Raw genomic sequence first — 27,769 nt, 5'->3', positions numbered from 1 at the left:
ATTAGCTCCCAGAAAGGCCTGGAGAATCCACCTTACTCGCCCAGCATATGCCCACTCTTCCCAGGAAGTTAGGAGGCCTGTGCCCTGCCCTGCCTTCCGCACCTCCCCGCTTTCTTTCTCTTTGTCCCACTCGCAGCATCTGCTTGCAGTATCCTCTGGGGCATCCAACCTCATCCTGTTTTATAAGCTTTTGTCTTCAAGAAGTCTGACCTGGTGGCTGCCCTTCTCACAGGGCTGCAGGAGGGGTCAGCATCACTGGACAACCACTGTATGCCAAGTTTTTCACCAAAGCATCAACATAAATCCATCATCCCAGGGAAGCCTGACTCTACCTGGGAAGTGGGCTCTGCTGTGACTCGCCCATGGGCAGACAGCTAGTAACACCATGCCTCTTTCTAACCCTGGTCTAGCCCTGAAAGCTCCCAGGATACAGTGCAAAGAAGTAAAAGCTTTGAAGGACTTCTCTGACTTGGATGAAATTTTTCTTCCCTGATTTTCTACTCAGGGCTGAAGAAGGAGATGAAGGAAGTGAGGCTCACAACAGGGGGCAATCCGCTTGAGGTCACTTGGTGAGTTAGGGGCCACCAGCCCAGGCACTGCCTCACCTGGGCAGAGCTTGCCCTCACCTGGCGTGTGCACACGTGCAGCCCGGCCATGCACTTGGGCCTTCTGTGCTGCTGATCCTACTTTTCCTGCATGCTGTCATGCATCCTGGGCTGGAGAGTCAGCCCTCTTACTTTCTCACCTTCGCTGTCTACCTTCTAGACTCCTGACATGCCCCAGATAGAACCGTCCTCCAGAGAACGAGCAGCTGGCATTTCTGGACATTTGAGACGGGCATGACTCCTTGACAAATTTCCCTCTTGGAGGATGACTCTGGCCCATTTTCAAGTCTCATTTTTCCTGGCCGACAGGTGAGGCCTGAGGAGCAGGAAGGAGGGATTGTGGGCTGCTGGGAGGTTAAAGGGAGGCTTCTCTGCCACGTGACACAGAGTCAGGGGAACTACAAAGACCTTGCTGCTTCTGTGACCTGCAGGCCTTCTCCTAGTGGGAACCCTAACCCCAGACATTCAAGTCAGTAGGAACTGCAAATTCTCTCGAAAAGCAGGGAGGCCCTTTGGTACCTGAACTTACCTGTTCACCCCCTACTGCCCACCAGTATTCCCAGCAAACCCAGAGCCAGAGCCCCTCTCAGCAGCCAAAACACTCCTAAGCGCCTTAAATGATGTGAAAGACTTCTTATGAATTTACCCCCCCCACATTGGATCTACAGATTTTAAAGGTATTGATAATATCTCTCAGGTGATGTCACAATTCACTCTCTGTCAAATTTGTATTCAGCACCTACAGTTTTTTTTTTTTTTTTTTTTTTCCTGTGTGTATTTACTAACAGTTAGCCAGCCTGGGTCCAGGCACTGAGAGCACCCCCTGACCAGGGTGCCCCCTCTCTGGTGAATGGGGCCAGGGAGGATGGCTGCAGATAACTGACTTGAGCTGAGTGTGGCTGCAGAGCAGGGCCTAGAGGACCCTTCTTGTTGGAACTCACACTCGCCTGCAGCCTGACTGCCACCTGCAGACCCCTTGGCAGGGAGCGGGGTGGAGATCAAGCACTCCCCAGGGCAGTCTGTATCTGGGCCCCAATTCTAATTCCTGCAGAGATGGAGAAAGAGCAACATGCTCACCACTCCACAGCAGAGAAAGACAATTGCACTTTTAAAAACTCTGTACTTTAAAAATATACAAAATAGAAACAGACTCACAGACGTGGAGAAGAGCAGACAGGCGGTTGCCAAGGGAAAAGGGGTGGAGGGAGGGATGGACTAGGAGTTTGGGGTTAGTATATGCAAACTATTGCATTTAGAATGGATAAACCAATTCCTACTTCATAGCACAGGGAACTATATCCAATCTCCTGGGATAAATCATAATGGAAAAAATATTTTTTAAAAAAAGAATGTATATATGCGTATAACTTAGTCACTTTGCTGTACAGCAGAAATTAGTACTACATTGTAGGGCTTCCCTGCTGGCTCAGATGGTAAAGGACCCTCCCGCAATACAGGAGACCTGGGTTCGATCTCTGGGTTGGGGAAGATCCCCTGGAGGAGGGCATGGCAACCCATTTCAGTATTCTTGCCTGGAGAATTCCATAGACAGAGGAGCCTGGCAGGCTACAGTCCATGGGGTCGCAGAGTCAGACATGACTGAGCGACTAAGCACAGCACAGTAAATCAATTATACATCAATTAAAAGTGTGTGTACAGGCCTGCAGGGACATGGTGGGCCCCGGGGTACTTGGAATGATGGGCCATGGGAGGTGGTGGGAAAGAAGAGATGCTGAGCAGAAAGAACTATCTGCTGGTCCCTGATGGAAGCCAATCCAGCGTCCCAGGCAAAGGTCTCCACTGAGTCCTGAGCCACAGGCAGAACCAGGTCAGAAGGCCAGCTCTCCTGGTGCCTGCAGATTCTCCTCGTTCCTTAGAGACCAAAGGTCAGTATCAGGGCAGGGTCAGTCCCTTCTGACCCTTGCACACTCCCTTATTTCCACATTCTTCCTGAAGGATGCTATAGACAGGTCCCTCCTTGCATGCCTTTGCACACTGACAGGAGCTCCTGCCTTGGGGTGTGGGCGCTTCCTTCAGGATGCGCTTTTCCAGGGGAGGAGTCCTGTAGCTGAAGCCAGTTGTCAGCACACCCACCTGAACAGCCTGCTCAGGCTTTCCCGGGGGCCAGGCTCCGGCAGCACCCCAACTCCCAGTCCCAGCTTCCAGTGGGCCTGACCTGCATGGGCATACAGTCCTCTGCTCAGTGCAAGTTGGATTTGTCTGCTTCAGAATTTCAATATTGGAGGGCTTTGAAGAGGGTGGTCAAGATCCGGGATGGGCAAGTGTCTTATCTTGAAGTTAATCTCAATGGAACACACGTTTCACGCAAACGCTGGATTTGTTACCGGAACCTACAGAAGGGAGTTGGAGTGAAGGCGCTAGAGCTTTTCTTAAACCCCTCTTTGGCGTCACCACCTGCGTCTGCCATCCAACTGCAAGCGAAGAGTGCAGAGACCTAGTCTTCCAGGTGATAAGAGCACTCCGGCCCACTGCCTCTCCCCTCTCTCATTCCTGGGGCGGGTGGGGCTGCCCCCCGTCCTGCCTCTAGAGGGCGCTGTTGGAGAGGTGGTACCGCCAGCTGCAGCCTCGGGCTCAAAGAGGGCGCCCCAGGGACTCCACCCCTAACCCCTGGCCTAATTTGAATATTTCATTGGCTGCCGCCAGTCTGGTCAATTTATCATGCAAATACGGGTGCCCTCTCGCCAGAGAGGAGCCACCGCCCGCGCAGGAGAGCGGCGCCCGATTGGTGGCCGAGACAGCTGCATTTGTAATATTTTTCTTTGGGCATTAGAGTCATTTACCAATGCCATCGCCGCAACTCGAGGCACTGAATCACAAGCCACTTAAAGGTTTTTATTGGCAGCTTTGAAACTTCTGAACATGTTCTTTTGTTTTAAACCAAGTATCAACCTATTGCTGACCGCCCACCCTCCCCCCCACTCCCCTGCCCGCCCTAAAAAAAACTGCAGCAGCTACAAACTACTTTGTTCCCTCTCAATCTGTGCACTGGGTGACCGCTTCTGCCGTGTCACAGCGAGGAGGACTAGACCTCTTTGGGATGAACACTTGGTAGACTTGAAATAAATAATCTTGGCAAATTCTTATGGGGCCCAGACACAACTGATAGCAGACAAACAACAAGGAACCAGAGAGCAACAGGAAGAAAGAGGAGGAAGATTTGGGAAAGAAAAGTGGCAGAAAGATGAAGAGGGAAGGGAGAATTCAGAGCTGCTCTGTGAAAGAGGAAATTCTTGGAGTTATCAAAGCTGCCGGAAAAAAAGAGACTATCCGCATACAAAGAAACTCAACCTGCTGGCCACCCTGTCCCGAAGAATTCTGGGTTTGCTATTCTAGAAACACAAGTACTATGCACCCAAGTTTAAAGAAATAAAAATGACAGGAACGAGGTCCCAGCCCAGTATCCCTCTCTTGTACCTGCCCTACTGAGAATTGCGCCCAGTCTCGATTTTCCCCGTTTGGAAATTCAGCGACAAACACAAAACCATAATATATAAGATAGAAAAGAAGAGCGATTAAAGAAGAGAAAGAGAAAACGAAATTCCTCCTCGTTTTGCAAATCCCCCTGGCTAGTTAATGAGGTCACCAGGCTTGCAACGCTGGGCTGTCTGGTTTGAGAAGACCTGATGGCTTGATTTCTGAGACCTCCTCCTCTCCCGGGTTCTTGCATTGGACGAGCCTGAGCTCAGCCTCGCGGTGATTCACAGGCAGGATTCTGTCCGCGGAACTTGTTTGCATCCGCGAGGGAAGAGCTGGGCACCTCTGCTTTTCAGCTAGCAAAGAGCTGCTTGCTTCCAGCCAGGGGCGAGCCCCACAGTGGCTGCTACTGCGTTGAGTGTAGAGTTTTTTCCCTTAAGCTTTGCCTAAATGGTTTATAAAAATCCATTTCACCCAGAGTGGGAAAAAACACGCCTCGTTGTAGCGAGTAATTCTGGAAATTCCCCGAGCAACTCAGGTCAACGCAAGGGATTTGATCAAAGGGCATTTTGCCAGTAATTGTGTCCTCCAAGCTGGTCTTAATGTATATCTGTCTTAGCCAGAAACACGAAGACTTTCTACTTTTTTTAATATTAGATCTCCTAAAAAAAGTTTTTTTGAAAAGTTCGGTAAAGGATTAGGTTTTAAAGATAATTATGTGAAAAGGGGGAGCAGAGTCTAAACTGTGCTCCCCAAGTCTGAAAATCCGGTACTGAGAGCAGAGGAGAGCCCCAGGGTGTTAGGGACGGAAAATCCCCAGCAGGTCTTGGGAAACCCCAGAAAGTAGTTCCTACCAATCACCCAGCTAGGAGATGGGTCTGTAGGCATACCCGATTCCCTTCCAATAACGGTGTTCCCTCCCTCCCTGTTAGGTACATAGCTTTTAATTTTTGTTTTTAAAGATGCTTATAATTGCCTGGAAATCCCAAGTCTGGGGGCGGGTGGGGGGAGGGAGGGGGAAATGAGACATCAAGGAGGGGACCTGCTGGCTCTAGCTTTCTAAGGGGGCATGACTGGGTCAGCTTCCATCCAAAGTTCAGGAAGTCCCAGTCATGCCCAGTTCAGGGATGGCCCCGGGCCCCCTTGCTCTGCCCCGCCCCAGCAGAGAGCGGATCTCAAGGCTGGCCAGGGAAGATCAAAGGTGCTTTTTGCCTTTGAGTCGGATGGTCCTGGTGGGATTGCCAGACCTACAGAAAGCAGAGTTGCAAAGTTGGGCCAGACCTCTGTGCTGGAAACACAGAAATTTACCAAGTAGGAAGTCCGCTCTGGGGAGGAAGGGTTGATAGCCTGTGTACCCAAGTGTTTGGGGAGTGGGATGGCGGGGACTGGGGAGATTCACATTCTCAGCACCAATTCTTGGGCCAAGAGAAGTCTCCTACTTTTCTTCCAGGAGTGTCTTGCCCCGCCCCCAGCTCCCATCCCTGGGAGCCTGATGTAGCTCCCCCGAGGCCCCACAGAAGTGGCATTAATATACCGCTCCGATTTTCCAAGGTTTATTTCACGTCAAAACTGTAAAAGTTCTTGAGAGAATTTACGGACAAAACATCTGGTTCGTTAAAACAAAGCTACCGGAAAAATAGAAACAAACTTCGCTGCTGTGTAAATGCACTTGTAGCAAACAATTTACCGCCTGGCTAGGGCCTGGCCCCAGGGTCCGAATTCTTCCCGCCACGACAGGGGCTGAGGTCCTGGGCCCAATCCCTGGCTGAGGTATGCAGGTGGTGGCAGTCCGCCTCTCAGCACCCAGGGTATCTCCTCCTGCCTAGCCCAGGTTGTGGTGACAAGGAATGTCAAAGGGTCCAGACCAGAGCGCCGACGTTCCAGGCGGGCGACGGCTGGAGAGCCCTCGCTGCCGCCTCCTCCCGCAGGCACTGGGCTCCCCAAGGGCCCACCGGCGGGCCAGATGCCCTCACACCTTGACACGGGGTGTAGTCTCCCAGAGGGCGTTGTCCCTGCGGGCTGCCCGCGCCTCCTCCAGACAACCCTTCTCTAAGGTCTATGTTTAGACCCCTGGGTCCCAAGTCCGCCCTGGCTACCCGGCCTGGATAGCCAGCTGCAAGGATGCCTTCTTCGCGGAGGTCTTTTTCCTTCTGGCCATCCCAAATGGGGACACACTTAATTCAGCCTGGTTTGGGACCGGCTGGCTGTCACTCAGCACTCAACCGCACCTTGAAGACAACCTCGGCTGCCTCCAGGCGGTGGCCCGCCTGCTCCTTCCCGAGCGCGAACTTCCTGACTCCCCGCGCCGCCCGCCGCGGTCAGGATCCTCGCCCCTCCACCGCACACTTGTTTCCAATCACACGCCTGCGTACTTCTCCCCTTCCCGACTTCTCCCGGCTATGCTCGGGTTAGCCAAGGACAAAAGCGCTCCCGGGATGGGAGAGACCCGCTCAGGTAGGCCCCGCACTGCCGCCTGGGGTCCGTGAGTTCCGGGAGCTGGAGTCGGGCTTCTAACCCTTTGACCTGAAGGAAAGGCTGTTGGGACCATTTGAAGTGAACAGGGCTCCGAATCCCGCCGCAGAGGAGGAGCGGGGTTGCATTGCGCCCGAGGAGCAATCTTGGGAGTCAGGAGTTGTCTTCATGGCCCCTGTGAATTTGGGGGGCTCTTAACAGGTTGGCCCAGCTGATCGCAATGGGAGCCGCCAGTTTCCCCTACAGGCGGTTGCCACCGGACATTTTGGCATCTCCCCCCTGTCCCTCAGCCCCCTTCTTCTTTTATTTTTAGGGGTGTAAAAAATTATTCTCAAAAACACTGCACTTCCCAGAGGGGGCCACTTTTTGCGTGACTCACGCGGCTAAGTAGTTACCAGGTGCTTCTGCAGGGCAGAACCGTATTGTGGCTTTTCAAAGGAAAGGTCTCTGCAACTCTTCAGAGTGGGGTACAAAGATTTCTGCAATGTGCCTTCTACAGAATTCTAGGTCCTCTGCCGGGCGCGGGCTTTTCCGCCCTCTAGTCTAGCGTGGAAATGGTTCGGCTGCTGGATGCGGTGCGCGAAGCCGGCACCCTAGAGCGCGGACCGTCCTTCCCAAGGAAGGAGCCCCAGCTAGCGTCGCCTCAGCGGTCTCTGGCCTCCTCCTGAACCGCGCAGGCCTGGGAGCATGCCTGAAACCGGTTTCTGTATCCCTCCGAACTCGGGAATCGCGGAACCATGAGACGCACAGGTTTGACCTGCGTGTGTAGTCGACTCGGAGGGACCGAACTCACCAGGCACCGGACAGATATATTTTCAGTAGTAATAACACAAATATATCAGGGGAAGTGCCAGGGACAGCCGCCCCACAGATGTCCCAGGAGGAGGTTCTATGTACACTCTCCCTCTGAAGTTCTTGGGAGGACATGAAAGGACCCTGGCCCGGCCAGATTGATCCTATGATCAGGGACATATGTGAAGGTGTCTGTCTTCTGGATCTTGGGTTAGGGGACGATAGGCAAAAGCAAGAAGCAAAAGCAGGGGAGCAGGCCACCACCGTCCGGGGTCAGCACTCTTGGGGAATGGTCGGCAACTCCCTGCAAAGCACTGGCTTCTCCAACTTATGACCCCGTTCTCTCTCCCTCAGTAAATAACATGTGAATTACAGACATACTGCCACCCAGAAACTATTTCTCCCTAAATCGAGCTCATAGTTCTCACTGGAATCCGTGAGAACCCATGGATCCCTCCTCTTTTCTTCCCTTCTTGTCTCCTCACTGTCAGGCCATGGTACGAAGCAGCCAGGCGGGGCCTGGCAAACTTGTAGATTGAGACCTTCTGGCTAATACCTGCCTGGCGACCTCGACAGCCTTGGACTCGGCCAAGCTGAAGATTTAAGCCACGGAGTTGAGGTAGCTTCCAGGTCTATATCGTGCTTGCTGCGGATTTGGGAAACCTACCTCCCTTCTTTCCTATGCCACACCCAGTCCACAGAAAAGGGGCAGAGAACTTGGCAGAATGCAAGGACTAGGTTGACACTGTTCCCCTGCACCTGTCCCATCCCTAGAATGGCCTGCAAAACTAGTCATGTTTAGAGATCCCGATATTAAACCGGGTAGGTGTAGCTAAAAGATCCCCGTAGAGATCAGGGTTCCAAGCTGTGCCAAGCCGGGCCGGAACCTTGTTTTCGAGCCCCGGCAAAGTAGCGCGGTCGCAATATGCACCCCGCATAGCCCGTGTTGTGCGTGACGGGCTGTCGCGGAGATGTGCAGCTCATTGACACTGATGGATGCGCCAATGGTTGGACGGACAGATGTTGGGGCGGATCGCACTGCGCGCAGTGCCTGAGCGGGGGAGGGCGAGGCAGCGATCGGGCGGTGGCTGCGGGCTACGCTGAGACCGGAGCTCAGGCCACTGCCGACAGGGGGAGAGGGCGGAGGGAACTGAGATTTGGAAAGCTGCGCCGGGAAGGAGAGGAGGAGGGGGAGCACGAGCCAGGGCGAAAGTCTCAGCCTTCCGTGCACGGTGCTCAGTGCTGTGCACTCGCTACAACCCGTGGACCCAAGCGGGCGCTCGGCGTGTGGAAGGTGAGTCAGGGCGGCAGGAGGTGACCTCCCGCGGCGCCTACTCTCCTTCAGGCAAGTGGTGATCAGTGCCGCAACCAGAATCCTAGAATCCTGAGGCCGCGGGCGGCGTCTGCCAACTCACCGTTTTCTCCTTCGCAAGAAGCGTTTCACGCCCCACGGCCGCGTCTCCCGGGCCTGGAGGGGCAGTTGCTCTGGCCTCTGCGGCCGCAGGCACCAACTCCGCGCCACGCGCCCGCCCCAGAGTCTGCCGCACGAGGCCAGCCCGGGGCCCAGCCGCAGCTAGACTCCAACTCCCCGCAACCGCCCAGGGTCCGCATCCCGCAACTCCGTGCGCTCCTGCGCACGCCAAGGCGCAGGAGGCGGCTTTATAGCCCCGGAGGACGGCGGCAGCACATCTGCATTCAGGGAGGCGTCTGGACTGAGCCCAAGCCCGCAGGCTGGGGGCGAGCGGAGACTTTTGATCTTACCGTCAGGGTGAGATCGAGGTCTCCTGGTCTAAAAGAAAAGAAAGTATGCCTGTGAACTTTTAAAACAAACTTGCAAAAAACAATCACAAGGAAAAAATAAAGAGAAGAGGGGGCAGAAGAAGAGAGGAAAGAGACTAAAAAAGAAACATAAGGGGGGGGGGGTGGTAGGGAAAGACGGAAGAAGGCCGGGGTTTGCAGCTCCTAGAGCGCTCAGGCAGTCAGTCCCAGGGCGCGGGGCTTCGGCCCTCGCCCGGACTCTTGCACGCGGCGCACAGGGTACTCCCTGGGCCCCAGCGGCGCGCCCAGAAGCAGCACCGCCTAAGGGGCCGTGGGTCTGGCGGCCGCCCCCGCACTCCCGCCACCGCCGCCCGGCAGCGCCCGGAGCCAGCCCCGCCGCTGCCGCCCCATTCCCGGCCCAAGAGCTGGCCCAGGGAGACGCAATCGAGCCCGCAGCGCATCGATGCGCCGCCGCCCGCGCCGCTCCGGCTCCGGCTCCCGCTCAGCCGCCGCTGCCCTGGGGTCGTCCCATTGAACTCCGGCCCACCCGCGCCCTCGCGGCCGCCAGTAAGTGAGTCCTCTTTGCCCCGCTGCCAACTCAGCCCTGCCAGCTCCTCCTCTCCACGATCCGCCGGGCTGGCCCTAGCCTCGGCGACCCCAATCACCCAATCAATAATCAATTCTTTTTGCCCAATGCTGCCGGAAGGCCAGGCGCTGGGCGCGGTAGCCCCTCTCGGGGCGCCCCGGGGCGGGGGATGGGCTTGAGAGTCCGAGCTCCTGCCCCCGCCCCCGTCCCGCCCTCGGATCTGCCAGAGCCCTTGGTTGGGGGCGCGGTCCGGCGCCTAGGGGGCGAGGGACGGGGTGGAGGTACCGTGATCTTCCCAGTCTGGAGAGGAAACTTAAGAGGCACCCCCTCCCTCGCCGACCCCCGGGACGGGCCCGGGAAAGTTTGCCCGGGAAAAAAAAAAAAAAAAAATTGGGGGAAGTGGCGGCGGCGGGTCCCGGGGGAGGAGCTCGGGAGGCGCGCGGGGTCTGAGAGCAGCCCCCACCGGCTCCAACCCGCGCCCGCCTCCTCCCCCGAGGGCGCCGGCGCCCGCCCGCGGGCCCTGGCATCCCCGGGGTTCGCGGGCCCAGGCCCGGGGGCTGAGCTGGGGGCTTTGGACGCGGCATGTGGAAAGGAGTACGGCCCGGGAGTGGCAGCGGGGGATAGCCAGGGGGCGAGGCCGGGTGGGGAAGAGGGGCAGGCGGGAGTAGCTAGTGCCCCGGGACAGGCTCGGCCGAGCCGGCGCCGCGCCCCTGCGTGCGCGCAAGGGGCGGAGGCGGAGGGGCGGCACCCCCTCCCAGGACTGGGCGGGGGTCCTAGACAGGCTCGGGGCCGGGAGTGGGGGCGCGGCGCCCCCGCGGGCGGGCGAGTGACACGATCATCTCCTTTTCCTTTAAGCTTGCCTGTTGCCGACGCCGCCGCTCCAGCCGCGCCGCGGGCAGAAGACTGGACCGCTGAGCCCCGGGCCGCGGCGGCGGCGGCGGCTGAGCGCCCCCACCGATGCCGTGACCCTCCTGCCCGGGGGCGGGGACCCGGGCTTCACCGGCCGGGGCCGCTCCGGTGCTCCTCCTCCCACCCCTCTGCCCGCCTTCTCCCCCCACTCCCCGCCCCCCGGCCCCGAACCCCGCGCACCTCGCCTGGGGACGGGGCGGGGGGGGGGGGAGGGAGGGCAGGGCTGCCGCTCCTCCCCGCCCCTCCTCCTCCGGCCTCTGGAGCGATTTGTCAAACTTCCCATTCCGCCGGCAGCGCGGTCCTCCTCCTCCTCCTCCTCCTCCTCCACCACCTCCTCCTCCTCTGCCTCCTCCTCCCCCCGCGCTCCTCCCTCCCCGCGCCTCCCTCGCCCGCCCTCCTTCTTCCCTCCGCACGTTCGGGGATCGCGGCGGAGCGCGGAGCGGGGGGGACGCGGAGAGCCGGGGCGCAGCAGCATCCTGCGGGCGGCCGCTCTCCGGGGGGGAGGCTGAGAGCCGGCCCGCCTCGCCCCCCCGCGGGCCCGCCGCCCCTCCCTCCCTCCCTCTCAGCCCGGCAGCGGCGGCGGCGGCGGCGGCGGCGGCGGCGGCAGTGGCAGTCGCCGGAGGAGCATCATGCCGAGGAGGAAGCAGCAGGCGCCCCGGCGCGCAGCAGGTACGAGCCGCTTCCCCTTCCTCCTCTTCTCCGCCTCCTCTTCCTCTCCTCGCCCCGCGTCTCCAGCCGGCTGCGACCCCGCTCCTTGCCCCGCTCCTCGCCCCTCTCGCTCTGGCCACGCAGAGTAACTCCGGGGCGCCGGGCTTTCTCACAGCTCTCCTGTCTGGTGCGTGCGCCCGCCTCGCGGACCGGCGCCCCCCGGACGCCCCGCTGCGCTCTGCCGCCGCCCCCCTGCCCCCCTTCCCGCTCGCACCCACTTCGGGAACCGCGCTCGCCCGCGGCGAACTGAGCGGGGCTGAGTCCCTGCCTCCTCTGCTCCCCGCCTGGCCGCCGAGCGGGTGGGAAGGAGCCCTCTTCTGTCTCTTTCTGTGGGGGGCGGGCGGGGTCACCTGAGTTCCCCAGGACACCTTCTGTGTCCTCTCGCGGCCGGCCGGCGGGGGACTGCCCGGTGTCTGCCGAGCGAAAGAGAGCGAACGAACGAGTGAGCGAGCGGGTCCCTTTGGCCACCTTACTGCTAATCCGATTGATTCTTCATTTATTGGGCCCAAACCGGGCACAGCGGTGGAAACCAGAGCGCACAGGGTCTGGGTATTGTCAGATGACTGTCAAGTCGATGTTAGATGCTGGCGTTCTCTTTACCCTGGTTTGTTTTCGCTCACCCCCACCTTCTCCTTCTACTGCTTCTCCCATCCTCATTTCCTCCTGGCACTTAGTTCTGGGACGTATCTGAGTACTTTCTTCGCCGCCCCCCACCCCGCTCCTTTTTCTCTCTCTCTCTCTCTTTTTTTTTTTCCAGAAGTGTCAACTCCTGTTAAGACTGAGCCGATTTTTTTTTTTTTTTCTTTTCTGGAAAAGGCATCATTGAAAGCAAAACAAAACCCACACACATAACATTATTTTGCAATAATGTCAGTTGGGGGCATGTTGCTTGGAAGAAGGGTTTCTGGCCCTTTGCCACCCTTGATTTGATGACTGATTGATCGCCCGTCATGCTGCTGCCTTTGATCTATTCATTCCCAATAAACATCAATAAATCACTCGAAATGGTGAGGCCAAGCTCTGTGACGTCACTCGGGCCCTGTCAGTGCAACTTCTGGGATTTGGGGCAGACTGCTGAGAGGACCACATATGGACGGGATGGATTTTGATATGAGTAACACTCAGATGTGCAGAGGTTCAGATGCTGCCTGAAGGGGAGGGTTAAGTGGAGGTTCATTTCTTTTTTTCTTCTCTTCCTTTCTTTTCCGTTCTTCTTGTGGAAGAAGGGAGGACAGGGAGAAGGGTCAGGGCTTTGCCTGGCGCCCTTCTGGGATGAAGGCACTGTAACCAGGCCACCGGTGAGCCTGCAGCAGCAGCGGGGATGATGGTGGTGGTCGCTTCCATGGCTTCAGCGGGCATTGCCAGTGGAGTTCACACACTGGCTGCACTCTGAACGTGAGTCTTCTCACACAGGGTCACAGAGAGAGAACGCTGTCCTTTCTTCTCCCAGAAATGTACTGTCCTGTTAGTGTCCAAAGGAAATTGTTGAAGAAAACAGACTTGGTTTGGGGCATATGTTGCGGATTTTGCTGTCTGTCCTCAGAGTTACCTAAATTTAGAAAGTTTGAAAATCACAGTCGTGGTTGTAGGGAGGGTGCCACCTCTCAAGTCACCTTCTGGCTGGTGCTTTTTTGCCCATCCCATCTTCTACTTTAAATTCCAAGCTCAAGCAATGAGCTTATCTACTCAAAATAAACTCTCAAAGTTTGGAGGACTCCTTTACAAAGTTGGACAGTAGGAGTGTCTTGGGCTGCTTCCAGTCTTTGAAATTTTTTTTTCCTTTCCTTTTTGGATGTACATTTGTAGGTATCTCTCTGCCTCAATCAAATGAACCATATGTGATCACATCTTTACATTTGGTTTAGAGCCCTCTCCGCCGTTGCTTCATCTTTCTCTTCCACCTTGCCAATCTGAGACTCTTATTTGATAACTTTCTGCTAAAAATATTAGAGGAGGAGGAGGAAGAATGCTGTTGGTTTTATTTTTTTTTAAAGCAACCTGTTCACTAACCTTTTTGCACCTTTAAAAAATGCCAGCCAGGAAATCTCAGATCAGTTAAGAAATGTTCATTATATAAAAACTTGACTGCAGGACTAATAGGAGCTGGAAGAATGGTTTTGCTCTATCAAAATGACCCGTCAAAACGACTTTGTTTCATATTTGATTTAATTGTCTCTCTCCTGACAGGCACATTCATCAATAGCTTAATGGTCAATCAGAAGTTGGCAGCGTGAGTGCTTTTTTTCTTTCCCATACCCTGGTTTTGGATTTACTTTATCAGAATGCCTCTGCCTAATGGACGTGTGGAGGAGGGGGTGGGGAATGTCTGAAGGGCTACTTATTTAAGAGAGGAGGAATAAAAAAAAAAAAAAAAAACCTTCCACATCCAGGCTGGTGATAAGTATATACAGGCCAGTATGTGTGCTGTGTGAGTTTGTTTGTTTGTTTGGATGGGCAAAAAACTTCCCATTTTTCTTTTTTTTTCCCTCCTTTTTCAGTTCTCACAGCTGCAAGTTATAAGGTTCATGCCTGCTTTTGTGGCATCCTGGGAGTGATGACAAATTGATTGCTTTGTACTGATAGAGAAAGAGAGTGGGAAAAAGAAAGATGTCTGCTGATTGGTAACTGGAAATCCAGTCCCAGCAACCTTGAGAAGACTCAAGAATTTTTTTTCCCCCTCCAAACTGAAAGGTCCGCTCAGCCATAAAAAAAGAAAAGTTGTTTTGCCAGCTTCATTAGTGTTCACCTAATTAGCTGTAAACCTGATGGATTCCTGACAGCTTTAATGATTGGAGATGACAAGCTCGACGCAGTGTCATCCCGCAGAATTAGGTTTGCAGCTAGTTTGATGTAATCAAGTTGATATTACACAGTCCTGGCTGCCTTTAGTTGTGCATTAACTCAATTTTCTGCTGCAGGTGACAAATGGGCTTTGGTACCTGGATAATCATGTCATAGGAATTAGGGCCCTTTTAATGGTCTGGGGTAGAATAACAACCACAAAGGGCTGAGAGCTGGGGAGAGTGTGCAGACGTAGCACACAGGTGCACAGTTTTTACATCTAGGCCAAATGTAGCGCTGCTCTCCAGAAGGCCAAGGCAGGCTCCAAGAATCCCTGAAAAGACGTATTTCTGCACTTCAGGATTTTCTCTTTTTGATAGAAATTATGCATGGCTGAGTGTCTTTTCTCAAAGGGAAGAGAGAAATTTCTTCACCTGCCAAGTAGAAACCTGGGCAGGAGTTTCCTTTCTCCAGGCATGTAATTTCAAAGGGCTATACATTTGTGCTGGACAAATGTCGTTACCCGTATAAGCTCAGAGAGCAGCGGGGTGACAGAGGCCAGTGTCCTTCAGGTAAAACGACCATTTTCTCTCTCTCCTACGCGTAGTGTTTGTTTTTCAGTAAGTATGTTTTTTGAAAATAGCAGAAAAGAAGTTCAAGCAGTACTTAATAGCAGATCTCGTTTTATTCTTTCCTATTCGTTCTCTGGAAGGAAGTGTAAAATCTTAATAAGCCCTTGCCTAAACTCCTCCTGCCCCTGGCCAAAAAAAAAAAAAGGAAAGAAAATCCAACAAACAACAACTTGTCATTGACCTTTTGAGTCTTATTTGGTGAAAGAGAAAAACCGTCCATGGAGTTCTTAGGCAGTTGTATTGCAAAGGTAAACCTTCAAGCATCTTGACTTTTGTCAAAGTGGTTTGGACCCCTTAGGACCTGCTGGAGTAACAAATCACCGTGGGTCCCCAAGGAATAGGTTGAGCTTGTGGTGGCAAGGCCTGGGGGTTTTACTTTGTGGGTAGACATGGACGAACTAGAAGATGGCACACGTGGCGAGGCCCACGTACTACCATCCTAACCTTCCTAAGTCTCGTCCACATATCAGGCAGCCCCGGAGAGGAGCTTTTTCCTCTTGGAAGCACATGGATCATTCAGGAAGGCATTTCGGCCCCAGCTTTGGGAATTCATTTGCTCTCAAAACCTGCCACACATCTCTCCTTTGGATAGACATTCTACCCGGTAGCAAGGTGACAGAATGACTGTTTTTGGTCACTCTGTGATTCTCCCTCCCCCCTTTTCCTACAAAACGAAAGGAACAATGTAAATTTTGAAAAAGAGAAACTGAGAAGCTGAAGGAGAGAAACAAAGAGGGCAGGAGCCAAGGCCATTCCCCTGGATGTCCACGTAAGGGAGAGAAGCTTCCAGAATTGGCTGCTGTGCCCCCATTATCTTGACAACTGTCAGTTAGAGCTTCAGTGCTCTCCAGGGCCACCCTTGATTGTGAGCGGTTGATGTTGTCATTTTGTTCTCGGTTTTGCCTTGAGCGCGCTCGTAAGCGGGAGCCAGGTAGTCAATAACTGATGTATCAGCAGTTATTCCCCAAATTGCCTCACAGGTCTGCATTTTCCCTCTTTTTTTTTTTTTAAAAAAACTAAAGATTGTTTTGTAAAGTGATTAGAATGAAAGGTGACTGCTCAGGGCCAGGGGAAATGCCATGAAACCCAGGTGAGTTCCCAGAATGAAAACCCCTGTTTCCCCGCCCTCCACTTCTGGGATTCTGGAAGGGGAAGGATCAGCTTCTGGAGGGCAAAGTGGCATCTTTCCTTTTTCCTGGCATCTGGCAGAGCCAGGCTGGGGCTAGGGCTGCAGATGCAGGCAGGGAAGGAGCAGGGAGAGGATGGGAGTCCTGGTTCGGGTGGGTGCCCCACAGCCATCTTTAATAACAGGAGCAGGCCAGTTAGCCGAGCACAGTTTGTGAGGCTTTCCTGCTGGCCCATTTTTATTCCTGCCTATCACTGGACAAACTATAAAAATAGCTTTAGTCTTGTAGTAAAAAAAAAAAAAGTAGGGTGTGTGTCTACTTTCTGTGTATGTCTGCAGCCAGCCCAGGTTGGGAGGCCTTTCAGAGAAGCTGTTTTGTAACACCCCTGTAGCCTCACCCCGTAGCCTGTAGGGAAACAGGACAGAACATAGCGGTGGTATCACGCTGGACCTTCTCAGGTGTTCAGTGTGTGTTCTAGTTATGTTCCAAATTGCGGTTTCTCTGTCTAAAGTTAAAAAATGAAAGGTGAATACAATATATTGTATTTGGTAACAATGATATGGACTGGTACATCGAGACAGATAATGTGCACTTGTAATTAGACTCAATAGACAGGCAGTCATTTTTAAATTCTTTTGACACATGCATAAAATAGTCATATAATAAGATAAGATGACAATTTTATGTTAGGTTGATAAAGTGTCCTGATACATGCATTTAAATGTCTGTAAGCCTTAAAAAAAAAAATTCAGACAGATTAATTCTAGTTTCCAGTATTTGCAGTTAGTCATTAAATTAATTTTCAAATCCTACTAAACAATGGCTATGAATATGTTTTTTTTTTTTCTCTTTCTTTCTTGAGTCTTATACCTGATTGTAAGGAATGGATACATAGGTTTGGTAGCTTTCTCTAATTTTTCAACATTTGTAAACATTTATGTTAGACATGGGTGTAAAAATTCAGGTTACTGTTTGTGACTAGAAAGATGCTATGCAGTTTTAGAAGCTGAGAAAAAACACCAGTAATAGAACATAATCTTCTTATGACCACTTGCCTGAACAACTGTCATACTCCACATTTAGGAATCTTTATTAGAAAGATTACATAGTGTCCTTGACCAAATATTGAATATTTTATAAGCCCCATTTAAAAAAGAAGACATTTTGAGCACATACACTTGATTTGATCAGCACTTAGATTCTTGGGCTTAATTACTTTCAATTTTGTAAATTATTTTAGTATTTCAACAAGAGTGGCCCGAGAGACATATGGCGGGGAGGGGGGAGCATTTCTCTAAAGGTCATGTTACCTGGACTTTTTGACCCTCTCCTTACCTTATTTTCTCAAGTGTGCTAAGGTGTGGCTCTTGAAGAATAATTTAAATTTGTTTGGGCTTAATGATAAATTATTAATTCATACTGTCAGGACACATGTTATTAATTATGACTGTGTTTTCTTCATCCAGAACAGCTGTTGGGGAAACAGTGTAAGTTCAGATTGTCTTCGAGGGGTGGGAGCCAAAGCAAGGAACTTACCAACTCCTTGTCATCATCTTCCTGATTCCCTTGCTTTGGGAATAAAGGATTGCAGGGGGCGGAGTGAATGGGAGAGAGAAACTACTAATTCTGGGCCAAGATGGGTGCCAGCAAATGCTCATTCATGTACCTTTTTAGAGAGCAAGCCTAACTGCCAATGCTCGGAGTCCAGGTGGGCTTCTCGGTGGTACCTGCTGCCTTCCCCAGTCTGGTTTCCATTCCACCAGTGTCTCTTGTTTTCGTCTTTCTCTTGGGTAGACCAGAAGGTCAGGTTTGCAAGTTCATAGTAGCAGAAAGCAAACTACTCTGAAAGCTTGTCTGTTCCCCAAACTGGAACCCATCCCTTGGAGAGTAAAGGGCTGTTTGGTAATATACATGAAATGACTCCAATTCATTTACTTTTGATTTTCTATCCCCATCATTAAATCTAGTCCTATGTATTCAGTTTCCTCTGAGTTCTTTGAGAAATGCATGTTGCATAAAATAGGCAATTTTTAATGAACAATTTAATGTAAATGGGTTTTGAATTTAAATTAATATTAATGAAGCCTTGAGTGAATTTATTTTGCATACGTAAAGACTTGTAAGTCTTTCACCCATGTGCTTTCTCCTTTATGTAGTAACATTGGTTGGGTGGATTAACCAGCACCTTTTAAAGATTTATACTTAAAAAATGAAATTGATTTTACATGTCCAATAGTACCAACATATTAATAGCAAAAGCGTTACTTAATTTAAAGAAAATATACCTCAGTTTCCAATTAAAACTCTCCCTCTCCATCGTCCTGAAAGCTGCTGTTGGTTTGGCATTGCTGCGGGGGAAAATACACACCAACAATAGTTAGTTACTACAATCAAGATGTTTTCTTTCTTTGCCTTATCTCTAATGCATTATGTATCCCAGGATGATGGGAAGTTCTGTAATTAATTCTGTTAGATGTAATTGCTATAATCACTTTGATGTTACACATAATAAAGGTAATATGGTAAGCACATAAAAAATATAAACACCTTATTGTAACACGCCTGCTAAAATTCCTTCTCATCAAGTCTGGTTTATAGACAAGTGTTCTCAACTCTTCTCGGTCATAGGTGACAATTTATCTGAGATGTGTTCATTGATATTCCAAAGGAAAGTCAGTGATTGGAGAGGATGGGCCTTGGCTTGAAGGGGTCTCCAGGCTGATTGCCTAGGAATCTTAATTCCCCTTTCCTTAAAGATGTGGCTAATGAAGAAAAGGTGACCATTAACTTCTGGAGAGGTGAGAGGTAAACAGTTAGGAGGGCCTATGGAATGAAGTAAGAGATGTAGGAATGGAAGAAGAGCTCAGAGAAGAGTGATGGTAGAGATTTCAGATCAGAGGAGATGTTGTGCTATAGCTTTTCTTATCCTCATGGTGTGGGATTATGGGAAGTGCCGTGCATGTGTGTGTGTGAGTGTGTGTGTGTGTGTGTGAGAGAGAGAGAGAGAGAGAATATAGGAGCATGTGCTTATGAGTAACAAGAAAAAGCCACCTTTCTGTAACAGTGCAATAAGGGAAATTAGCACAGAATACATGCTTTATTATTATTACTACTGCTACTGTTATACACCTTTCATGGGGCATCTGAGGACTGTGCCTGACTGTTGCACATCCCACCACAGAGTTGGCCAACGTTGCCTGTTGGACTGAAACATGTGATCTTTTGACATTTCCACTCCCCACCACACACACATACACACACATATCTGTGCACCTACCCTGGATCAAGCCACCATAGGACATAAGTTTGCCTGAGACCCTGAGCACACAATTCTTGTGGAATGTTTCCAAACATGAGCGAATTGTTCTTTCAGGAGGTGGAGGATGTGGTGGGAGAGGAACCCTGTTATTTAATTTTCCCCCTATGGATAACCTGGAGTCACCCTAGCAGGGACATTTGACCCCATCATCAGCTGCGCTCTGTCTTGCGTGCTACAAAGGTCAGGAGGTGTCCTGCTCCGATGTTGGCCTGACGGCTTGAATGTGAATTCTCTGCGTTTATATTTTGTTTTTCGGTGTGTTGTAAGAGACCGAGTCTGTAAATCAGCATACACAGAAATAAAATAAGCCAGAGTGGATGTGTGAGAAGCGGATCCTCTTCTTCTCTGGAGGAAGAGAAAGGTGTTTGCGGACGGCGCTGAGATTCATTAACTGCAGTGGCTCCCTAGCCTGTGCCTGAGGCCTGGGGAGCGGGTCTGGCCCTTGCTTTCTCGGGCTGGCTGGCTGCAGACCAGGCAGGGAAGTGGGGGTGCTGCAGAAGGCCGCCGGGCAGGGCCTGTCTCCTGGGCATCGGGCCTAGCATCCCAGCCTGCCAAGGTGAGCAGGGGCCGAGGACCGGGTCTGGGGTTCCAGCGTGGACCTGGGCTGCAGTGGGCCAGCCATCAGCTCTCCTGCGGTGACTCCCGGCTGGTTTTGATGGCGAGGATGATAAAAGGTCTGAGAACTCCATAGGCCCCTGTAATCAGGGCCAGCGCTGACATCCTTCTCAAGTTTGACAGCTTCTTCCTTTTCTCTCCTCACCGCCAAGCCTTTCTCAACCGAATTTCCCCGCCCTCCCCTCCCTCCCTGCCCGCCGCCCACCCCTTCCCTCCCTCTCCTCCTTTCTGTGTGTGTCTCTCTTGTTTCATGTTCTTGATCAGCCTCAGATGCCGGGAATTATTTTTTTTCGGGCGGGAGGGGGAGTGTTGCTTTAGGTTTGTGGGTTGGGCAGGTGTGAGAGGAAGTCTGTGTGTTTTTTTTTTTTTTTTTGTACTGTAGGCCTGTTGCTAATTAATGTTCCTCCATAAGATTCTGTCGGAGTTGAGTAATGTTTTTGATCTTTATGCCTGATAACTGCATACTTAATGAGATTTCAAAGCTGTGAGTGCAGCTCCCTACAATTATTGACAGATGCCTTTTCTTTGCCATTGGGTTCAGCTTCATAAATCCTCTTGCCGTAATGAGGTTCAGCAGTGCCACCCTGGCAGTGAGCTAATGAAAGGGGGGAGGGCGAAGCGGCTCTGGGCTGTCTGACACATTTTTTTCCTTTAAAATTTACTATGCAGATGTCAAGCTGCGGACGATTACTTCAAACATGCTAATTTTTATCTTGCTTTTGTGTCAGCCCTTTGCCATGAAAAAATAAATAAATAAAAGGACTAACCTTACTCCGCTTCATTTCTTTTCCCTTTTTTTTTCCCCAAAGTCACATTTTTTAATAACCCGTGGTGTGTGACTGCTGGGGACTTTGACACGCGCGTGGCCTTTTGCAGGTATCCAGTGGCAGAACCGTTTTTTTTTTTTTTTTTTTCCTTCCCTTGCCATCGGAAGGGCAGGGGGAGGATAAAGTGTGATTTCCCCAGGCCTCCCATCAGCCTGCCCTAAGTATGCACTTGAAACGTCGGAGAATTCATTTCAGAGTTCTGAAACTAGATCCCGGTGAAGAGCTGCGCCATGCCAAAGAGTCGATTTCCTTTTCAGCGGAGTCATACATCACTGACCCACCCTTCCCTCCTGACAGAATGACATATGTCATTTATCATATGGGCCCCAGCCAGACAACGGGGAGGGGAGGGAAGCCTGGTCCGTGTGATGCAGCCTCCTCGTCCTCCCACTGTACACAGTACCGCTGGCTTGCAGAGAGAGCATTGCTGATTTGGCGGAGGGAGAGGGAGGAGGGAGGAGATGCAGGGGTGAGGGGAGGAGAACCTGCTTGTATGGATGGCTGGGTGTGTGGCGTGGCGGGCACGAGATTGGCAGAGGCACCGCTGAGGTTATGTTCTTTAATATTATCTGCTAAACCGCACTGCTCAGCCTCTGAGGCTCTTCTGACTCCCCCCACACCCCGCATTCCTTTTCTCTTTTTTCCCCCCCTTTTAGTAGTCAAGGGGAAAAAAAAAAAAAGAGCAAGCAGAGCTGACAGGTATCATTCAGCCGCCCTGGCTTGTGAGGGGTGGTATAAATGAATCTCAGGGCTCCTGGCTTCACATGATTCAAACATGCGTTATTGAAGATGGATGTTCCTTAAAAAAAGATTGATGGTGGATGCCGGGCTTAGGGTGCCATTTATCATTTTGAATATTATTTAGACTTGCCGTGTAAACCTGTAACTTGAGAGTTGGACGAGCCGGGGCTGGGTAGGGGCCTGTGTGTGTGTGTGTGTTTCCATCGATTGGCCTTGGGTTATCATTGCTGCTGACCAGATGCAGTCCCTCCCATTTACAGTATAGAAGACACCCCCCTCCCGTAAAGGAGGGACGGTTTAATTTTGAATAATTTCCAAGGACACTGGGGAAAATGAAGTATCTGTGATTTACACTAACAGGCAACTTCTTTCTCTCTCCTTCTCTCCCTCTCTCTTCCCCGACAGAGGCAGTCACGTACGAAACATTAAAATATAAACAGAGCCGTAGTTGCCGAAGCCAGGACCCTTGTCTGATTTTTTTTAAACTCGGTGACATGCTTGAAAAAAATAAAAATCTGTATCCACAAAGCTTAGCACAATATAACTATTCAAAAAAAAAAAAATGACCGGTTGGCTTGGTTAGCTGTGTGAGAATGAAGAAACATAGACGTCCACGTCCCAGGAATATTTCAGATAAAAAATGATCTAACCCTACCCCTGCTCCCAGCAGCCTCCCCCCTTTTGTGTCTGCACTGGGTCACCCTCCGTAGGCCCCCTGCAGACCCCGCCTCCCACCCTCGCAGGACTGATGTGGACAGCTGTTTCCAGGCCCAGACAGTTAATCCCTCCTGGTTCTTTTGCACCCTGAGCTCTGCTCCAGGACACCCCCACCTACTGGAAGGACTTAGGGACGCAGGCTGGCTCTCCCGGGCCCCCAGCTGCTGGGAAGCATCAATAACCATTCTCCGTCCAGCTTTAGAGGCCTGCTGCCGGCTTCCCGGTGGAAAAAGGGAAACAGAAACTGCTGGCCTTCCTGCTCGACTCCTCCAGTAGGAGAGCCCCGATAGAGCAAATTTAATTGTCAGGCATTCTATTAAATATGTGACTTTATTTGGGTCTGCTAATTAAATTTAGGGCTTCTTGTATGACTTATCGTGTGGACATTAATTTTAAAAAATGATGGGACAGAAAGTTAGACCAGGGTCGTTTTTTATCTAAAGAAATGAGAATCGAGAATTCGTGGAAGGGCTGAATGTTCATATCTTGCTGCTGCTTGGACAAACTTTTCCCTGAGGTGTTAAAAAGCCTGCATTTCCCGTGAATAGGAAAGAAATGAGAATGTGGTGTATTCACTCACCAACTCCAGGCAACTTTGTGTGTGTGTGTGTGTCTGTTTATTTTGAAATAACTTTATTAGCAGCCTGACACTATGCACAGGCTGACTTAGGAGTCACTTTTGGTGTTGTCCAGCTGCTGCCAAAAATTGGGTGGAATCAGATATATAGCCTTTGTTGGTGTCTGGAATCACATCTGACTATAGAAAGATGATATTGTTTCTTGCCGAGACTTCAAGGAAGAAAGCAAAACTTTGATCCTCTGCCCTTGCACTTGGGCAGTGTTGGAGGTAATTGGAGTACAAGTGCCAGTTTGCAGGAACAATTGTAAACACCTTTGATACAAATGGCATCATCTCATTTTTACTGATTAGAAAAACTTTGCTATTAAGAGGTGCAAAGTCCATTTCAGGTGTAATTGGTAAGGAACTGAGTGCACTCACGGGAAGAAACCTTGTTTTGTTTTTTGTTCGCTTTTCTTCTTATCCCCTTTTCTCAGTTTTATGGCTGGAGACATGATTTATTGCAGCCATCCATCTTGGGGGCTCATCCATCACACCCGGGTTGCTAGGAGATTGTGGCAGCAGCTGTTTGCTCTGAATCAGACAGAAAAGTTGTCAATCATCAAAGGCAGGTGAATAGCATTAGAAACACGCTATTGTCAGACGGAATAATTAATCAAAGAGAGAAAAGATAATTAAAAAGATATGACCCTTGCAAGTACTTGCTCTGGGTTGCCTGGAAAAAAAAAAAAGGAAAGAAAGAAAGAAAGAAAAACTGCCTGGTCTTTTCTAGACACTTAAGCAGCTGAGGGCTGATAAAATATGCACTCTGCAGTGCATAGTTTTTAATTAATTGAAAAAGGTTCAACATTCAAAGACGATGCTGGAGAAAAGTCCGATTATGAGCAGAAGTAATATTTATTGTTTGCATGAAGGGCTTGACACACAGTTCTAACTTTCTGTCACAAATCTCTGGCTTCTTTGGCTGGAGGAGTCGTGGGCTGGGGTCTTCAGGTAGCCTTCCAGTATCCTTTCTTTAAGCTCCCCTAGTCATCACGCTGGGCCATTCAGGAGAGCTTCAGATCTGAGAACTGGAGTAGAGGGCAAACTGGACCACAAGCCACTCCGCAGTTTCGGTGGGTCTAGAACAAATGAATTCCTTAGATCACAAGTTTGTTTGTTTTTTTTTTTAAGTGAAGATGGGAGACTTGCAAAGCATGCCATGAAGTCCACCTTCAGGGTCCACGGAGAAAGAGCACTGTGTCAGTTCACTCACCTGGGAACGTGCTCCAGGTCCCGAAGGGAAACTTGTAATCCATCTTGTGCGGCCCTGGGAAGCGCACCAGTGACTCGCATCCTGAGTGATCACCTGGCATCACATTCTGAAAAGATCCCCACTCACAATCCAGAAATAATTTTGGGTGCCCATTTCAGTCGCAAAAATATTCATAGATTAGGAAGTTCATCCTTGCCTTTTCTGAAGCTAAAATATTCTGGAAAAATTGGAAAACGTATTAAAGACTCGATAGAAAGTGGCATATCTGGAGTTGCTTTTCAGTTAAATATGCTGCACGCCCTGAAACAGATCTACTCTTTTATTTTTGGATACTATGCTTGATTTTCACACCATTCTCCTCCCAAAGAATAGCAGGACTTCTAAAATTAGCAGGTGGAAAAAAGGCTTTGAATATTAGAATTCCTGAGAAGGAAGAAAACCACATTTTTTTTTTTTTAAGTTGGGACACCGTTTTCAGGGCACAGCACATCAGGAACTCCAGCCCTCAGTGCCCCATGCCCGGCAGCACTGGGGATGCATCGCTGAGCATCCCGTGGCAGTCCCCAGGGGCTACCTCTTGCTATGTGAGGTCCACCTTCTCCCTTAGTACAGTGGGAGCCCACTAGGGGCGACACAGCCACCACTCTGGCTTTTTGGTAAGAGAGAGACAGAGAGAGGGAAATAACTCAGATTAGAAAAATCACCTGCCTGACTGTCTGGAGCCCCTCGCAGATGCCTCACCTGGGCAGGTGGCTGGAGGAGGGTCTTGTTCAGAACTTGACCTCCCAGAGATGGATGACTTTGAGTTCAAGTTGCTGCTTGGGTCCTTGAGATGGTGTTCCTTTGATGGCCTTCTGAGCCCTCGAGTCAGGCTGGGACTTTCCTGACCACCTAGTGGTTGTCCCTTGAAGTCCAACATTTTCTTGGGCAGTGCCTGCCCTTGACCTGCAGGGGGCTGTGCTGCTGGAGGCCTGGCGATGCCAGCAGATGCCTGGCTGGGACTCGGGAGCTTGGTTAGGTACCTTACAGAGTTCAAGGAGTCACCAGGAGACCTGCCTGTCCTCCGTAAGCTCTGGCTATTTGGAGATGGGCATTGAGTAGTCCCTCTCATCCCTTGCAGAGAAATTCTTGTAGTTGTCATCTCCCCTTTCCAAATAACTGCTGAGAAAGCACATTGCCTAATGTCAGCCAGAGCAATTCCAAAATGTGGCGGCTTGTCAGGGAAGGGCAAAGGAAGACAGTTCGTGCGAGTCATTTATGGTAGATTTATGAATTCACAGATAAAAAATACCAACCTTTAGGGCGGGTGAAGTCAGATTGAAATTTGCTTCCCCTTAAAAAAGGAAAACAAAACCTAGGGGGAGAATGGAAAGTCTTCAAGTTTGGAGAAGTTGGTGCACACCAGTTTTTTTCTGGAGCTGCAGCTGAGATCTAATGTCCTCTCTGGGAACCGCTCCCCCCTTCCCCCGGCATCTGTTTAAACGATGCACAAAATAAAAGAGAGACAGAGAGAAGGGGCCCAAGGAAGGGTGTGTTGCTTACTCTTTAGAGGTTTTCATTTTGTGAGTGTCTATTTTGACCAGAATTTCAACGTCTCTGTCCCTGGATTATGGTTTCTGTGATGGGGGGAGGAACGCACGCTGTCTCTGGTGTCGCAAGTGTGCGCCAGGACTGAGCACCGTGTTCGAAGTCTTTGTGATGGTGAGAAAACCCAGGACTGTACTGACCCCCACGCCAAGTTGATATTTGAGTGTTTCATCTAAGTGATACGCATTTTCCTCCGACTTTGGTGAGACAGGGTTACCTGGAAGTCATTTTGGATTTTCCCGGCTCAGCTTGCCATAGTCTTAAGGCAGGCTCGGTCCTCACCCTGTGGAAACCTTAGAATGCCACCCATGGAAAGAAAGCCCAAATTACCCAGTGGGACTCCCTGCAGGTAAAGACATTTTGAAACACTTAAAAGACCTCGGAACTGCCTAAGATGCAGTCGTTACTTCTCATCCGCCCAAGGAAGAGCTTTTGAAAGGGGGTGAGGATTCCTATTTGGGAGAGAATATGGGGTTCCCAGGGGTTTTCCTATGGTGAAATGTTCCCTTTTCTTGACATTCCGTTTCCTGCCTTTGTTTCTGCTCTGGGCCTGGAGTGAAATGTCTCTTTCATATATATATTAGTGAAGACCATGCCGGGGTAATCTATGAGACTGCGGTGGTGGTATTTTCTCTTGCTTTTCTGTATAAAATAGTAAGGTAGCACGAACACTCAGCTACGTGCCTGAGGTTCCTACTGGGATGGTTAGGTGAATAAGTAATAGAACAAACACGGAGTCAGCTGGGCAAAGGAAAATAAATAAAATAACAGCGTGTTCTTGGTTCTGAGAGCCCTGCCACACGAGCTTGTTCAGATCAGGTCCTGGAGCTTCAGACTCTCTGATGAAATGGGGGGGCGGGGGGAGAAGGGTATTATTTGGAAACACATGTACTCATTCCTTGTGAAAGAAGTGAAGTATTTAACATTTCTCCAAGGAAAACATCTTTCATTACTTGACGTGTTCTGTGGTAATGATTTTTCAGTTCAACAAACAAGTACTTATTAGCGTTCGCACGGGAACCTAGCTGAGGTGGATGGCGGGGCCATTTTTAACGGGAACTCAGCAGCCAGGGTTAAAGGGAGCCTGGCCGGTCACAGGTAGCCCTGGTGCCGGGACCCAGGTCTGCTCCAGACTTCTCAGAGCCCGTGCCTCTGGCCTGTGGGCTCAAGCTGGCAAGAATCAACAAAGTTGTTTTTTGCAAACAGGACATTTGATTTGATGGTATGAACTTGATGATTCCACATGGGTTGGCCTGGAGAGATGGCACGCGCACATGCCAGGAGTTTGGCTGAGGAGTTGATGGTTAAATGGATTATTTTGGTTAAAGATGATATAGAGGGAGGGGAAGCGGTGAGGTGTGTGGGTGCAGGGCAAGGGGGGTGACTTCCCCTCCTGACCCCACCCTATGCACCTCTCCTTGCTTGAGCAGCTGTGGACTCTGCTGCCCACGGTTAAATCCTCCTGATTCCAGGTGGCCCTGGGGGCAGCTGTTAGGGCTCTCAGCTCTCTCTCTGTGGGCGTGGAGCCTTATCTTGAAGGCTTATCTGTCCCCAGTTCCTAGGGACCCTTGAGCATGACCTTCACCCCTGGTTTATTTTGCCCATCTTTTCTCCTACTAGATAAGAGTGTCATCCAGTCCAGTTGCAATCCTGGCCCACGATGGTGTTTTCTCTGCTTTACCTGCCAACCATATTTTGGTGTCCATGAAATTAGACATAGTGTGAGCTGCGGCACTTTTTCATAATCCCAGTAAACATTTTCCTTGAAACTGGAGCCCCCCACCAAACTGAGAATGAGTATTGATGGATGATGGCTTTGTGCAGATTTCATTTTTGGTTCAGTTCCCAAATCCAGCTGATAATCTCAGTGTGTCAGCCCCAAATCACATCTGATAACGGGTCATCTGCCCTCATCGCCCCCAAAAGCGTGATCTCAGCTTACATCCCAGGAGGACGTTTTTCTCCGCAAGTGAGAATCCTCTCTTGCTCTCAGATGGCACTTACTCGGTGGCTTCCTTCTGCCTTGTCAGTGTGGGGAATGTAGCGGTTAACACTGTTTATACATTCCAGGAGTATTAAGCAGTTAGGTTACTGGAACTGTGGCAGAGCTTGTGGGAGCAGCATTCTGGGCTGTGCCTCTGTCATCAATTACTGAGCATTTCATGAAATTCCAGATGTAATAATAAAGTTTATGACGATTATATTGTCAGGAGGTACAGAGCACACACCTCATTGACAACTGAAGAAACAGGTTGAGCCAGCAGTTAGACGGTGATGTTAGCACACGACAAAGGGTCTTTCAGGAAACATAATTTGTCCCTCC

General features: G+C 50.7%; 1 protein-coding gene across 5 annotated transcripts in view; it reads left to right on the top strand.

Moving 5' to 3' along the window:
• Positions 1-11,007: 11,007 nt before the first annotated feature.
• Positions 11,008-27,769, top strand: part of TSHZ3 (teashirt zinc finger homeobox 3) — a 69,781-nt gene continuing 53,019 nt past the window's right edge. The window contains exons 1-2 of one of the 5 annotated variants that reach the window (XR_008703837.1): positions 11,008-11,226; positions 23,778-24,119. Coding sequence is in view for 1 of the 5 variants with exons in the window: in XM_055551610.1 (XP_055407585.1) it covers positions 11,187-11,226 (40 nt within the window). In the remaining 4 variants the exon portion in view is untranslated. Of the gene's footprint in view, positions 11,227-12,022; positions 16,567-23,777; positions 24,120-27,769 lie in introns of those variants that run through there. The other 4 variants (XR_008703836.1, XR_008703839.1, XR_008703838.1 and 1 more) reach the window with 4 other exon arrangements.

This window comes from Bubalus kerabau, chromosome 17, assembly GCF_029407905.1.
Source record: "Bubalus kerabau isolate K-KA32 ecotype Philippines breed swamp buffalo chromosome 17, PCC_UOA_SB_1v2, whole genome shotgun sequence".
NCBI lineage: Eukaryota > Metazoa > Chordata > Mammalia > Artiodactyla > Bovidae > Bubalus > Bubalus kerabau.
This window is presented reverse-complemented; position numbering and strand designations above follow the sequence as displayed.